This window comes from Platalea leucorodia (assembly GCF_965183815.1).
Source record: "Platalea leucorodia genome assembly, chromosome: 3".
In the NCBI taxonomy this organism is placed as follows: Eukaryota; Metazoa; Chordata; class Aves; order Pelecaniformes; family Threskiornithidae; genus Platalea; species Platalea leucorodia.
The window spans coordinates 89,273,029-89,289,744 of NC_138825.1; the positions used below are offsets into that span (position 1 = coordinate 89,273,029).

General features: G+C 37.9%; 1 protein-coding gene across 5 annotated transcripts in view; it reads right to left on the reverse strand.

Annotated features, from left to right (window-relative positions):
* LOC309587984 (cytochrome b5 reductase 4-like) overlaps positions 1–16,716 on the reverse strand; it is a 42,158-nt gene that overhangs the window by 16,057 nt on the left and 9,385 nt on the right. For 4 of the 5 annotated variants that reach the window (XM_082306666.1, XM_082306668.1, XM_082306669.1 and 1 more), the window contains exons 5-10: positions 14,525–14,566; positions 9,341–9,395; positions 7,624–7,681; positions 7,404–7,497; positions 6,784–6,816; positions 5,967–6,089 (exon numbers count right to left, since the gene is read on the reverse strand). In XM_082306666.1, the coding sequence (XP_082162792.1) occupies positions 5,967–6,089; positions 6,784–6,816; positions 7,404–7,497; positions 7,624–7,681; positions 9,341–9,395; positions 14,525–14,566 (405 nt within the window). The remainder of the gene's footprint in view (positions 1–5,966; positions 6,090–6,783; positions 6,817–7,403; positions 7,498–7,623; positions 7,682–9,340; positions 9,396–14,524; positions 14,567–16,716) is intronic. The other variant, XM_082306667.1, reaches the window with a different exon arrangement.

Genomic DNA, 16,716 nt, shown 5'->3' on the forward strand with positions numbered 1-16,716 from the left:
TTAATTTAAGAATTTTTCCTTGAATGATGTTTCTTGCTTTTCTTCAATGATAAGATTTCAGTGACAATTCGTATTTCTTCTTACTTGTTAGCCATAATCCTAGTAATGCTATGGCAGCAACCTTAGCCTGTTTGCTTGGGATACAGTTTCAAAGTACAAAAGCCGCATCCCTCCACTGCCCCTGCATCTCTTGCAGGGGAGTTCCACCCCACCCCCAGCAAGCACGCACCACCCGACAGCGTCCCTCAGCCAGCAGAAAGTTAATCCTTATTTTGTGCAGGTTACTTGGTTATGGAGGCACAAGTACTGTTACTGCCAACATAATGGAGATTAGATCACACAGCAGAAGGAAGGTGGCTACCTATCACTCCTGGCAGCAGCCCAGTCTTGGGAGTTAAGACAACCACGAACCCTTAATGCTGACCATCAATTTGTCAGTACCCTCAAGTGCTTCTGTTAATTACTAGATTTCACAAGCTAGCTCCTATTATCCAAAGTGGTCAGCCATGCTCTTCCCAGATGGTCTCCCTCCCTTCCCAAAATAAAGTTTCCACTGAATCAACGCCTTGTAAACTTTCCCTGGTTACGCAGCAAATAGCACACTGTCACAGCATAAAACTGGCTTACATACCTCAGAGTGCTGCGTCAGCATTCTGCTTCCTTGTATTACTTGAAAAAAAGTCTGTGGTCTTCCACTTAACGTGGACTAAAAGCACTGCACAAAACTACGAAATTACATCCCATTTCAGTCCTCAGAGGCAACATCGCCTTGATTCTTTACTGAACCCTCTAAGCATCTGCCAATAGTTGCACACAACTGCCAATAGTTGCACACTCTTTAGGAGAGCAGAAGTTGGTAATTAGGTTACTTTCCAAAACGGCAGTCTGATTAGAAGTTCAGAGTCACTTTCATAAGGAAGAAACAGAGTTTATTCTCCATGTGAAAAAATACACCACCACCACCCTCCAAATTATCCCTACTAACATGTCATTTTTCACTTGCATATGGCTACTGCTTTTATATACACAGGCATTCTAAAATATTGTCTGAACTGACATGCTATGTACTTAGTTTTTCCCTTAAATTTCATTTTTACTGTGTAGGAACAACTTCAGGACGAAGATACTTGGTATTATCACATACAGCCCCAACATCGGTTGCTTATTCTATTAGCTAAAGCTGCTAAGAAACCAGAAAATATGCAAAAAAAATTGTGATTAATTCAAATAACTCAAAGTTTCACCTTCTGTTGACCACAACTACAGTTGTACAACCATCCACAAGTCAAAAATAAAACCCTTAGATACACAGAAATACTTCTTTATGTACATGCAATGTTTTCTTATCTCATTCAGAGCAAGAAGTCTTTGAAGGGACATCATGAGCAGATTTGTACTCAACAATGAAGTTTTATTTAAGTGGTCAGCAGTGAAGGTCCTGATTTTTTTTAATTTGGCAGAATTCGTTTTTTCCACAAAAACAACTAGCACACTAATACAGAAAAATCAAAGCCAAAAGATCTGGTTTTACCAACTAAGATGAACAAAGATAGCTGAAATTCAAGTTCAATTTTTTCTTTCCAAATAATTCCACAGCAAAAAATAATTTTTAAACATTTTTCCAGTTGGTGTCTTTTTAAACAATCTTTGATAAACTGCAGATCTATGTAACAGTATTATGGTGCTTGCCTGTCACCTCCAAGACTTGGCTGCAATTCCACCTTGATATAGAAGCATGATATGCAGTGGTGATCGCAACCTATCCCCTCATGAGTGGGCTTCCACATCTTATTTCCGAGAAAAGGCACCTACAAGAAAATCATGTCTTAATACCTATGAGAAAAACTGCACTCTATCACTGCACTGTGTGGGTTGGTTTTGGTTGTGGTTTTTTTTTTGTTTGTTTGTTTGTTTTTTTAAATGAGAAAGTTCTACCTTATTTTTTTTAATATTGCATTTAAATTTCACAGGATGCTGGCACTACGACCATTAGTTTTTGTTTATGCTTCCTAATGACCAGTTTCATAATAGGCAGCTAAGAGTAATGTCACCAACTTCCCTACACTGACAATCTAATTACACTGAACGGTGCTTTCTATGCAATACTGTTGGGTACAAATAATTTCCTCCAGAAAACTAAGCACTGAATCTTTCTTGAGGAGCAGAAGCAGTATTGAATATTCTTCTGAATCTACTGATACATCCTAAGATACAGTGTAGTTCCCTGAAATTACATTAACATTTTTAAAAAATCCCCCCCAAATTTGAAGAAATTCCACAATTTTGTTCTTTCCTCCCAATTAACTAACAGATACACTGGCCAAAATGTTAGTCTAAACTCAGCAGAAATTCGAGAGTCCACAGGCCATTTATCTGGTAGTGTGGCTTTCCCAGCTTAAGGGGAAAAAGTAGGGACTTATGCTAATTGTTTCTTCATAGCATAAAGTTATCATAGGCTTCCAGTATCATCTCTGTATTATATCATTGTCTCCAAAGAAGAGCTTCATCACTTATTTGTAGAATGTAAAATTGGCTGTTGTAAAAATAAAGATTAAATAACTTAAAAGTATAGGGCTTGGGGGGGGTATGGTGGCCACACACCCCTCCTTTAGAAACTCATTCATGAATGCTATCATATGAACAAATAATAAAAACATAAAATCAAGTAAAGTTTTCAAGTGTCAATCCTGCCTGGCTTTCAGCCCTTCTTCCTCTGCTTTGAATACAATGGAAATGTTTGAAATGATCAATACACAAGGAAATACTACAGAAAAACTCAAAGACAAGAAAAACCCGAGGAATTAAACATCAATGCTCCCATAAGCACCAGCTGTTCACGGCCTCAGAATAACCTTGCCACCAAACTGGAAGCATGGACACATTCTGAGTAAAATGATTACTTTTATTAGAAAGTGTCAGTAACTTACCAAAAGAACTACAAATACACAAAAAACTGAATGAAATAAATAAGAAAAAGGTATAACAAGATAACATAACTACTTTCCAGTCTGTTCACAGATTTTCAGGTAAAGAGGTGGAAATTATCAGTTACACTGTCTTCAAACAAGACTCTCATATTCATCGGAAATAAAAGGTAATGCTGAGAGTAAGCCGTGGAAGATACATCAATCCAAGTGAAAAAAAATCAGAATATTTAGGCAACGCATCTGTGCTACCCTGTATATAGTGCCGCACAGAAATACCAGATATAAAGCCATGAAATAGCTTTAACTAGCCAGTTTAGGTCTTGGAAGCAAAGCAGCTCTCACAAGGAACTACTTCAACACTGGTACTGCTTCTGCTGCTCACACTCAAATTCCAATATACCTTATGCCAGCTGTTCAACCTGCTCTTTTCAGCCACGATAAAATTTGAGGAACTCTACTTCTCAATGAAATAAGGGTAAGTTACTTCATTTACAGCACATGCATCGCTGGGGGTTTTTAATAGCAACCAATATTTCATGGAAATACAGCTATTTACAAAGCTAGTATGTCCTTCCTCCGCCCTGTTTATAGTCCTCGATGATCCTTCTCTCATCACAGCTACGCACTGGCATAGTGTAAGTGGCTAAGTATCGATAGTGAATCAGACTCTGGCCAGCAGCATACACATTTACGCTACCTCACTGCAGGATTTATGTGTACTTTACTAGTACTTGACATGTTCTGCCTGTGGTAAAAGCGCTCCTAGTGTGGGCACAAGTAAATACGCAAACCACACGTGTACAACCTTGATAATACTACTATCCCAGCATGCAAAATAAAGTGTAAGTAGTATTAAGGAGAACCTCTATATCTGCAACGCTTTTCATACTAACCGTTTCTGCAGTTTATCAAAAAAACAATCTAATCTTCTCTTCAAAGATCTATTTAACTTTATATATAAAATGCATCAATTCATTTATGAGGTCAGAATTTCTTACCAGGCTGGAAGTCTTAATTATTTGATTTCCAGAATAAAGTTATTTTGCTTCAGAAAAAGGGGTTTTGCATACAAAACCAACTGCATACCCAATAAAAACAAGGAAATTATCTAGAGTCATTAATTATGATTTCTGTGCTCCTACTGCACAAGGTATGAATTTCTTCACCCATAGCATTATTTCGCTCCCACAGAAGTAGAAGCAAAATTGAAAACACTGCAATTTAGCGTAAGGGAGCACAATTCTAAGCAGAAGTTGAGAATGGCTACTTAAGAGTAAACTGAGTGAACAGAAGCCTCCAACACGTAGATTTTGTGGCCGAGCTGAAAGCACAGGGATGGAATAAAGGAAAGACATCTAGGCCTGAACATTCTTCCTCTATAAACCTTCTGGCATTTAAATTTTAAATTTGGGGGGTTTAAAATTAAAAAAAATGCAGAATTAAAGTTTCTGGAGTAGGGATTAAAAAGCCACAGAAATCAATATATTTGCTAGATTCGTCAACTTTGTAGTCAGGGAACTGAAGAAACTCAGGCTCAGCAAGCCCTTTAACTTAAGTTTTCTGGAGATTCAGTTTAAACTGAACTCAGTCAGTCAGTGATACATAATAAAGTTATCCAATACCTATAACACTTCTGTGCAAAATATCACAAATGCTATGTTGGAGACTGACTTCTTAGAAAAAAACTGCAGAATAATCATCAGCATTGGTTACTAATGCTCAATTTGGATTTTTGACAGTTGCATCCAATCATCCTCACCTTCCTCATTTGCAAAGGATCTATAAAGCCACTATATTCTGCACCTCTTGTTCTTCCAGGTTATTTTCTCATTTTGTTTTCCATAATCATGAAAAGAGATAAATAGGGAGGGAGAAAATGAGCAATGGACAGTGGACAACACATTAGTCCAGGCTGTATCCCCTTAAATACAGAGGATTATATTGAAAAATGTAATATTGAAGTGGATGACTCAACAGTTTCTGAAACTCTCATAATGAAAATTACATTCAACGTAAGCTAAAGTTAGCTAAAGAGATGTGCTTTTATGCAGTTGGCCTTCCTTTTTGTACCACAGTAATCTCTCAACTTTAAAGGCCTAAGTGGCATAACTGAGAGCCAGTAAGAGGTGTACAACACGGTGATCAACATTTAATTAGCTCTTTAAAACGTACAGCTTTGCTTTCACACATAATAAGGCAGACTAACATCAGTCAACTTTTGAGCATTGTTAGACAGAGGGCCAAGAGGGCTTTTGAGAAACTGGACAGCTGCAATAACATCAGGAGCATGCTTATATAATGTAATTGTGCAGAAATTTTTAATTTAGCTGTAAAAAAAAAAAAAAAAAAAAAAAAAAGCAGCACACTGATCAGGGTAATACACTTTGGTGCTGTATCAAGTTCATACTATCCTGTTACCACAAAATGAACTCTCATAAAACATCTACTGCTTCTTGCAGACACATCAGCTTATTCAGAGCTGGCTTTGATACCTACACATGGCTTGAAGTGCCTTATTTAATCATAGCTCAAGTTACAAAGATGCATTTTAGTGGAACAACATTACAGTGTTGAAAGATGTTACTACAGTATAGTAACAGTTGGAAGTGGAGGTTTTTGTTCCTTCACTACAGTTACTCCGATAATGATTGACACAAGGCCATGCACTACCTCCTCAGGGTCTACTAAGGTTTTCATATGGACAGAAAGGATATTAAGCATACAGGCAGCCATGAGATGCAACAACACTCAAGCAGTCTTCACCTTCCCCTACTAGGTTCCTCCAGTCTTTCCACAAGACTGGAAGACCTTCAATTCTACTGCAGGACAAAACAAACCAACGAAGCAAAGCAAAAAACCACCTCTAAGCTGAACCCTTTTAAGGAGAATTCCTGAGCAGCTTTCAACAAGACCAGAGAACATTCCTGAAAGAAATGAGGTATGCCTACAAGAAAAGAAAATCCTGGGAGAAACCAAATATGCCTAACATGCTCCAAAAAGTCTTAAAACAACGGGTAACATGGCCGTGAAACTGCTTACCTCTGTCCATGCGTTTGATAAATGTATTATGACTCTCCAAGGGCTGTCCCAGCATTTTCCAATGAATGTTATCCTTCTTCTTTAAGACAATCTCTACTTTCCCAACTTTTTCAGCAATATTCACTAGAAGAGAAAAGGTTTCACGCTGTTACTTTTAGTTACATTTTGTACAAAAAAAAAATTTTACTCTTCCATTATAATGAAATTTTAGAAGCATTAGTCATTTCTCAAGACACACAGAATTAATCTGTTAAATTAAAATACCAAATTAAATGTACTTCCAGCTATCTCTTTATAATGTTTTACAATGCATTTAAAACAACAAGCACTAACTTAATATGCGTAATTAATGTATCTTATTTACTAAATACATTGTGAAAAGCTTCACAGCCCATCTGGCCAAAAAGAATGCTCGTGAATTCAGAGTTCTCATTTACTAGAAATTGGTAATTACCACTATTTACTTCTTCCTTTTATTTCAAGAGCATTTAAATAAATAATTGAATCAAAGAAAACCCCAGTCTAAGCAAAGAACAGTTTACAAATATACAACAGAACTAACTTCTAACTATTTTAACATTTAGTCATACTCTGAGGGATCAGAGCACCGTCAACTTATTACTTTCAAAGGCCCAAATGCCACAATTAAAAAAAAAAAAAAAAAAAAATTATTCAATGTTATGGTTTGATTTGATTGATTGTGTCAGAACCCTGGGGTAAGCAGAACTGAAGTATCTGATGAGTCAGAAAAATAAATTGAAGTTCCACATTCTGATATTAGAAGAGATACAGAAGTGCTGCAAGAGATGGAACTTACCAGCAAAGTCTTCTTGAACTGCATGATCCAAGTCTGAAATAAAGAGAAACAAACCTATTTTAAGTAAAAACAAAATTACATTCTAGTCGTCATATATACATAGAGTTTAAGGCTAGAAATACTGAATGAACTAATGAGCCTAGAACCCTATGCATATTTATTTGGCCCTGAAATTTCACTTGTGCATTGTATCAGTCCCAGTGACGTTTGCAGGCCTAGTACATAACATTAAGAAAGGCATCATTTTCCCCATTACTTTTAGCAATGACTCATGTAAAGCTACCAATCTGCATTCACCATTCCACTTGCCTTTTTTGAATAAGGGCATTTTAATAACCATCTAAAACACAATTGAAGAAAAACTTTACATGACTTTTACACACATTTCTTACTACACCTTAGTCCACAAGTAAAAAATTAAGTACATACTAAACAAATGAAGATGTGAGTTGATAAACAATGTAATTCCTTTACATCAAGGTAATTTAAAGTACTCATCTCTAATGAAAGAGGAATAAAATATTAATTGGTATATGTAAAATGGGTATGATCTGATGAGATGGTTTTAATAAAGCAGAACAAAAATTCAGTATTTTCAACTACAAAATTATAGTACCTACCAACTTCTACAAGATATGAGTAGTCATCCACTATGATCTCTCCCCTTAATCGTTTGTCTTGACAGTCAACTATCACCAACTCTGCATTCATAACCTTTCACAGGCAAGGAAAAAAAAAAAACAAACAAACAAAAAAACCCACTTCAATAAAGTTCTCCCAGAATGCAAGTTGGATCACAACTGGATCTTGTAATTCTCCCTTTCATAAAAATACACTTACTTTCTGCTTAGTATATATGACAATGATGATCAAACTATCTGTTTGGAACCAGTCATAACTGTAAAACAAAAAATACAGTGAAGAAAAAAAAATACTTTCTTTAGGCATACCAAAATATATTTAATTAGCAGTTTTCAAGCAGAGCTTCTTTCATTAATTTACAAGTCAAATACATTATTGACTATTTTTTGAAGAGATAAATCCAGAGCCAATAATTTTGAAAAGACTGTTAAAATAAGAACAGTCTAATTATGCATCCTGATAGTTAGCACATTGTAGGTAAAATTATATGGCATTGGTTTTACTTAAAAAGCACACGCATCCTGTTTGCAGCATATGAACTTTCCTAACAAGATGATTAAAATCCTTGACTTCAGACTAAATATTAAATTAAATATTTAGACTTCAGACTAAATATTAAATTAAAAATTAAATTAAATTAAATAGCCAGGATGGCTTCCAAGAGTTATAGATTCCACGCACATACCACAAAACCAGAGTTCCCTTCATATCCCCAAATCAAGATTTTACATTCCTATGTTCCCAAGCTGTCCAAACCTTGTAATAAATCCAGGGTAAGGTAAGAAACAAAAAGCCTTCAAATGCTAATTGTTTGTATGGCCTTATGCTTGCCAAGAAGTAAGTTACCCACCCAACCCCAGAAAAGCTATTTCTTTCTCTACCCATTTTCATGGGGACCATACATCTGACAATCTCATGCCTGGATCTCCACCACAGACATCTAAAGTTCTCACTTGACTTCCAGCTGGGCTGCAATCCCAGCCATTGAAAGTCAGCTCTGTCCCCACAACAAAGTTAACCCCTGGCATCTACATTACTACTGTCTTCTCCCTTCCCCAATGTCCTAACCACTTCCATCTACTGTTTGGACTCCTGGACCAGAAAAGAAGGCAGAGAGGGAGGATGCCCCCTCCAGCAGACACTCCTGACAGCCAACACGTTCTAGGCTGCACATCTTCCAGTCACACACCAGAACATGCCAGACACACACAGGAAGAAAGGCAGCAAGGTTTGGGGAGCACTCCAGAAGATAAGCCATGTTCCAGTTGTTCACAAGCCACAGTATTTTACATGACTGCATGTAACTAGCCCAGAGATTACACATTCACAGGAGATTTTAATGCAAAGTGAGAAACTGAACCTTGGCGACTCAAGGCATCATGGAGTAAAATGATACCTCAGTGACAACAGCAGGTATATCACAGTGGGGTTTCAGGGCCTGCTTTGCTTTGCATATTGTAGAAACTTGAATACAGCTATCACATCTTAATATATTCCAGCTTGAAATGAAGTGTTTTTCCAAGGCGTGCCAACTCATACATTTATGGACAAATTAATTGAAGTAAAAAAAGTAATAAGCCCCATGGGAATCGCTTTCCAGGAGTTTTCTCAAGAAGCAAGGCTGAGGAGCCTTATATACATTTGTATATGATGCAAGGCAGTGCAAGTGTTAGACACCAACAGAGCTAGCCAAGAACCTTGCATCACCATCTCTCTATATGGTCAATATGACCTTTAGCAAGTTGTTTAAACCTGAACCTCAACTTTCCTACTTGTTAGAGGATGGTAATGATATATATACTCATTTAGCTGAAACATCAAGAACTAACCATGGAAGAAGTTGCCTGCACTTACTAAGAACTGCACAGTATTATTAAACAAAATGTTCAACAGACAATGAAAGACAAAGGTTTACCTTGGAGTTAAATCTTTAGCAGAAGCACCCAGTACTTTCTTCTCAGGGAGCATACCTACAAAGAGCAGAGAGTCATTCAAGTATTTGCTGTGATTCTCGCTTAATAGAAATCGTAATCAGAGATGTTTTGTTTGTTTTAAATTGAATGTTCTAAATACCCCTCCACAATATTTAGTGACTTTATTTCCACAGGCAGCCAGAAGTATCCATGTGCTTTTTAAATTTTGTTTTTATTCAGCACTTTGTCTTAGAGAGCAGGCTCCTAGAACATGAAGTTCTAATTCAGTAATTAAGAGTTCCTCATACCACAGAACCTGTGCGCGCCGCCCTTCTGGTACATGTAGCTTGGTCTCAGTTTCATCTGTTATTAGCTCGTGCTTTCACAATTTGTGATAGTGAAGCACAGAAAAAACGTTATCTGAATGAATTTCCTTTAACAGAACTATTTGTTTATACAATTCAAATTAACAAATTCAGTTTGGAATGTCTGGTCTAACCTTACTCACAAGTAAAATTTCACGTCAAGTCCGTTAAGCAAAGATATCAGCCTTAACCTCTCTACTTTGCACTCTGCTAGGAATTTTCACAGAATTCAGCTACTCACTTTAATTATTAAACAACATGAAACAGTCTGAAAAAGCCTTTGCTGGGAGGCAACACTTGGTCAGTCTTTGAAAATGTCAACGGTACTAATCTCTGGCCTAATAGAAACTGAACGTATTTGGCAAAAACTTGAGCAGAGATGACAGATAAAAGCAACTGCAATCCTTCATCAACTTTAATACAAAGAAGTTATATAGAATCATGATGGAGGAAGCTGCACAGGCTGAAATATAGTATGATTAGTAATACCACATGAACAGCAGGAGTTTTCCTGGACAATGGTTAGGCAGAGGTCTAAGATAACAGTTGGTACCTGCTGTTTTCAAGCCCATTCAAAGACAAACCTTGCAAACCTGAAATGGCTAGGCATAAAATAATTAATGTATGAATTCTCAGTTACCTAGATGAGTATCTTCTAAATGCCAGTAAGTTTTGTAGTTTGACTACAAGCTTAAACACAGTAATTGAGTGGCTCCACCATGTGGGAAGTAGATAAAAAACAAAGAGAGCCACTCTGGTCTAATCCAACCTGTCAAAACTATTTAAACATCCAGATGGGGGAATTAACCCAAAGCAATTAAAACTTGCTGGAATTACTTATTCTTTGATCCTTAATTACCCCTAAGTACACACCATCTGCAGCTGCCAAGGAAGCTAAATGACAGAGCAGTCAAGTGATTGCAAAAGAAAACCAATCACCTAATGATAAAAGCCTTCTCAAAGGCTAAGCCTTTCTTGAGGACATATATCATATGCTTAGGTTGGATATCCTCCACGGATAAGAGGAATTCGTGGTCATACACAGTCCTGTTTGCTTTTGCAGGTTAACAGAAACATATGAACAGCCACAATAAAATAGAACATTCTGGCAAACCAAGTTATTTATGAATTATTCTGAAATACTGTAAGATGCTATATGAAAACAAGAAGTCACATTGCAATAAAAACACAATGACTGAAGTGATCAATAAACCAATTAAGGAAAGTGCTCTACTGGTCATGGTGGTCATAAAAAAAGAAAAGCTGGTGGTGAAGCTGAAAGCTGATGGCAGGCATGAAATGAAGGTGACCAGGATGAACAGCAGAATTACAACTCTGCATCTCACGGGAGCAAATTTCAGCTTGTTCCAGGAACTGCTTTGCAGAATCCCATGGGATAGCAAGGCTAGTGATAAGTTTCTCACATTATCCTCGTAGTCACATTGGAGAGAGCTGGGTTTGATAGGTGGATTACAATCTGGATAGAAAATTAGTAGGACTGCCAGTCACAAAAGGTGCGATCAACAGTACAAAGTTTAATTAGTGGCTAGTTACAGCTGGTATTCCCTAGGGAACAGGGAATGCCAATACTGTTCGATACTGTCATTAGCAACCTGAAGGGCACACACTGTCCCACTGTCAGGAAGTGTGTGAGCAATAACAGATCATGGGAAACAGTCAAAACACAAAAGATCATGGCTACTATTCAAAGGGACCCAGACAGACTGAAGAAATGGGCTGACAAAAGCTCTATGAAGCTCAAAAGCAAATGCAAAATTTTGCACCTGAAGAAAAAAAAAAAAAAAAAAATCTGATGCAACAAAATAGGTGGGGGGCCTGACTGGATAGAAAGGAGCTTTGCAGAAAACCTTCCAAGGTCTTAGTAGACAAGCTGAACTTGGGCAGATACTGCATCCTTGTGGTGATGAAGGCCAACTTTATCCTGGGCAAGAGCACAGCAATCAGTTCAACGGAAGTAATTCTTCCTCTCTGTTCAGCATTTGTGAGACCACATCTGGACTATTGTGTCCAGTTTTGGCTCCCCAGTGCAGGACAGACATTGATATACCAGATCAAGTCCAGGGAAAAGCCATCAAGATGGTCAGCAGCTGGAGCACAGGATATATGAAAGGAGGCTAAGGGAACTGTGTTTGTTCCGCCTGCAGAAGAAAAGGCTAAGGGGGAAATCCAACCACAGTCTTCAGTTGAAGACCTAAAGAGAAGGGGGTGGGAGAGAAGAAAGTATAGAGAAGATAACCAGACTCTTCTCAGAGTGACACAGCAGAAGGACAAGAGGCAATAGACAAGTAGCAGCAGAAAAAACAAACAAGCAAACAAACAAAAAACAACAAAAGAAAAAACAAAATACTGCACCTCTTCCCTTCCCATGAGGGTGGGGTTGCTCCTGAGCCATCTGATGTAGTATCAAGGTTCACCCTGCTTGAGCAGGAGACTGGACTGAACAAGCTCCAGATGTTCCTTCCAATCTAAACTATTTTAGGATGCTCTGAAAGCTTTCTGTACCTGTTTTTTCCTTTGTTCTTAGAAGCCTAGAACAAGCTTGACCCATATTTGTAAACTCCAAATATTACTAAGAAAAATAGGAACACTTATATTACTTACGGTAAAGAATTCCAGCTGGGTGAACCTCAACATCTACTTTTTTGAGCCACAGTTTAAAGTACAGACTCTCCTCCCATCACCCTTTTCCACAGTGTAATTTTTTTCAAGGTCTGATGTGCATATACTCAAACACCAGCTCCTTTTCAGATGGTGGAACTGGCCAAGTAATTTTTTTTTTTTTTTACTATTAATATTACAAAAATCATCATCGTAATAGTTTGGGTGAAAGAGATTCAGTTCAAAAGTGCAAGGCTGAAAAGATAATTTTTAAAATACGTCTTGATACATATTTTTTCTCAAACAAATATTAAGTTTTCAGGCATGCTTTGGTAATGGCAGCATTTTGAAATTTTGATGTCTTCTTTGAAACTCAAGTATGAACAGATGTTGACGAGCACGTTAGGCTACACCCACGCTGATTATTATCACTAGCAATATATTCTGAAAACTTCAGCTTTAATTGCCCTTACATTACATACAATTGATGTTCACAAAAATCAAGGATACATTTAAGTTGATTGATCTGAGCACACTCCAAATACAATTATTATTTATACATTTTAGACTGATAAAATAAAAATGTCTTCAGTAGTGCCAACAACTTCCAAAAAATCACAGCCCATGCCATAGGCTTCTCTTGCCCACTTTCAGACAGCGATGCTTATTTCTAGACTCATTTTGACTTAAATTTACAAGAGCTAAGCACCAAGATGCAACAACTGAATATGAAAAACCTCATGGAAGGTAACCTCAGGAACTGACCTCTCCTATTTTGGAAAAAGTCTTGCCAAACAGGTAAACTGAATACAGCAAGCAAGCAAGCACCAGTATTTTGGCAATTTCATTGGAAACTACCATCGGAATCATTTCCTATGTCTCCTGACAAGTCACATAATCTGGACAAGAAAGTTCAAAAGTCCGCATAATATCTTATAAGGCTATAGAGCAAAATAGGAACAAATAAAATCAGTCTTGCCTACTTTTATATCATGTATGTTTAATTTTTTGTGTAGCTCAATGCTTGTGCATGCTAAAAGGTAAACTGCTTTTTTAGAAGTCAAATACAACATCCACAGAACACAAAGGGAGGGCAAGGAAGACAGCATGAGAAAGAAGAAAACAAATGGGAGCTCAAACTTACCAGAGAAAGCATAAACAATTTATCTTCTCCTCACTGTCCCTGGACTTGCTGGGACACCACTCTGAGCACTTCTCTGGACTCATCTTAAGACACATCTAGGTTTCTGCTCCTCGTGCCACTCCAAAATTTGAATGCTCTACACTCCTTTTCCAAAGTTTCAGCCTAGACTTTTCAATGACCAATTTGCACCTGTCCCCTTTCATGCCAATAGGTCAGCCGTGAGTTCAAATTGTATTACTTCCCTTCATAGGTGTTCATCTTATTTGCTCCACCAACACACCCCCATCACACCTCATTTGATGGGACTTCATAAGCCATATTCTTTTAGGAAGCCTCTTATACTAATACGACAGTCTGTAACATTTCCCTAAAAGCAGCAAAATCAAATGCATAGCTCCTGATCACTAGCAACCAAAGCTACACTCAAGGAAGGGCTCAGTGAAGGCTTGAACGCTTCCCCATCTCTACAAGGACTACTGTCAACCTCCTGATACATTCACAGGACTATTCTTGCTTCTCTTAGAGCTACACCAATTGTCAGCCCAGTCATTCTCACAGTTACATCTCAAGTAGTTCAGTCATGCTGTGATCAGCTAATTCACCTCCATTTCAACTCATTTCCCAGTGATGACCTTCCAGCTTTTAATAGAGACTTATTAATTTTCAGTGTTCCCCAAGATCTGTTTTTTTCTCTGTTACTCCAGCCCCATGGCCACCTACCTTTTCTGATACCAAGAAGAATCAAAAAGCCTGGGAATTTTGTAGTGGCAGATTTCATAGCGCACAGTAATTTGTGACCTATCTTGTCCAACTCGAGCAGAAAGCTTGTCCATCTCATACCTCCCTTATCTATACTACTCTACTGCAGTCTTAGAACACTTTCAAACACTGAATTCACAATGCCTGAGTAGTATTTTGCCTTCTGTAATTTCCACAAATTACTAGAGCTTCAACATCAGATTCAAATACAGACAGAAGTCTGGATAAACACTGCTCATTCGATCATATTCAACTAAGTTTAAGATTTACTCCCCACCTCACTCCAGGTGAATACTTACCATTAAGCTGTTTCTTCTCTTCAGATAGAGTAGAAGAAATCTCTACAAGCATTAAGAAAAAAACGAGCACAACAGTAAGAAGTTACAGCACAGTACTTGTACACATCATGCTAAAGAATTAAGCCAAAGTAAGGATCTCCAAATAAACCTTCCAAAACTTTAACAGATTGACCAGGACGTTTCAGATATCAAGAAGTCACAAAGAGATGCAGCACTGATTACCATTTCAAAAGATTATGTATAATTAAAAAAATACTATGTTAAAAATGCCAAAAGTTGTACAGCACTAAAGGGTAGAAAATGCAAGAACTCTGGCACTTCGAAACACACATCACAGATTATCTTGTGCAATTATAAACTTCATAGCTAAGAAGCTTGCTAAATCTGTCAGACTTTCGATGACACTTGTCTCACAACAACACAAAGTAGACACTGAATCTGACTGACCCAATCCTTGGCAATCGAAACCCAATCCTTGGCAGAAACCCAGGAAAATCTTCCTATAAGCTCCTTCTGTCAAATGGTTTTATTTGACAAGTTATTATCTGAGTTTTTCATTATATCTACAGTATGCTACAAGTACTCCAAACAAACACACTAGCAGAAAAAAAGAAGATAAAGACCAAGCAGGCGAATTACACAGTGTCAATTCATATATAAGGTGCTCAGCTCGAGGGGAAAAGACACTGCACGCCTCAGCCACATATCCTTCTGCTCATAGCAAATCTGTGGGGAAACTGGTCCTCTGGATGTACCCAAGCCCCTTTCTGCCTTCTCTACATTGCGTATCTCAGAATGTCCCAATATGAAGGCCCATTTTATATTCTCTTTTATGGGAGCCAGGTTTGGGGAAGTGGGAGGAACCAATGTGTTCTTCCTGCTCCCTTTTACAAAAATGAAAATGTGAATGTTTCTCCCCTGTTCTTCTGAATCCCTCCCAGTGCTCTGCATCACAGCAGCCAGTATTAGAAGAAAAATGCCATTGTGAGAGAAATGAAGGAAAGGCTCCTGGAAAAAAGCACCAAGCATACAGTACTGCAAAATGACTTCAGAGCTGACCAAGAATTGCCATCATCAGAGGCTTTCATGTTGTGCCACTAGAAGGTAAAAACAAAACACTTCACAAGATGAATGGGACAGTTCACCCAAAATTTTTGGTTGAGGCTGTATTTGTCTGTGTATTCTGCTATACACCACTTCAAACTTTCTGCCAGGATAGGCAAGTCATTCACAAATACTTGTTTCTGATTAAAGGTAATTTTTCATGTACAAGAGTCTAGTCTCATTTCACTACATTTTAACACACTGCACAGAAATTGACATTGCAATTTTAAGAACAGTTTGAGGCACTTCCAAGACCCAGCCCTACCTCTCTTCCTTGGATGACACCATAGCTCTCGGCTTAATCTCACTGAATTAACAATAACACAACATGCATTCTGACTCCCAAGTTACGTTACTATTGAAGTAACATAGGGACATATATGAAGATGTGCCTAGGAGAAACATTAGCAGTATTAAAAGATACCAGACAACAAACTAATGTCCACGCTAATGTTTACAGCTGAGTAGCCTGAAGGGAAGGCAAGTAGTTTAATGCCGTACAGGTTTGCTGAGGGAGATACTGAAATAATCTCTTACATGCCTGGGTACTGCTGCAGTTGCTGCACTGGCCTTCTCGGCAAGTACAAACACTACACGTTTCAGTGTACAGCTCCACTGCTCTGTAACATCACAGAAGGGACACGTCAGAAATTCCTATTAGTCACTACCTTACCATGAAGCAGCATTCCCAAAAGACAAGCTAACAAAACATTAACTATCATCAGCATCTTCAAAAGACTCTTCTTTCTTAAAACCAAAAAAACAAAACACAACAAAAACAAAAAAAAGACAAACCAAAAAAAAAAAACCCAAAAAACAAAACCCAAAACCTGGAGTATGCAGGGACAAGCTTCAGCATCCTTAAACAGTTCAGTGAGCAAATAATTGTACAACCTTCCAAAAAACCACCAGAACACAGGGAACAAAACTAAGCCAAACAACCGCAAATCTTCCAGCAGTGCCCCAACAAACCTACATCTGCCTTACCTGCACTGCACCAAGACTGCACCAAACAGCAAGTACTGATGCTTGCCCTACTGCCAAACACTAACCCTCTGCCACAAAAAGAAAGTAATTTATACCATCAT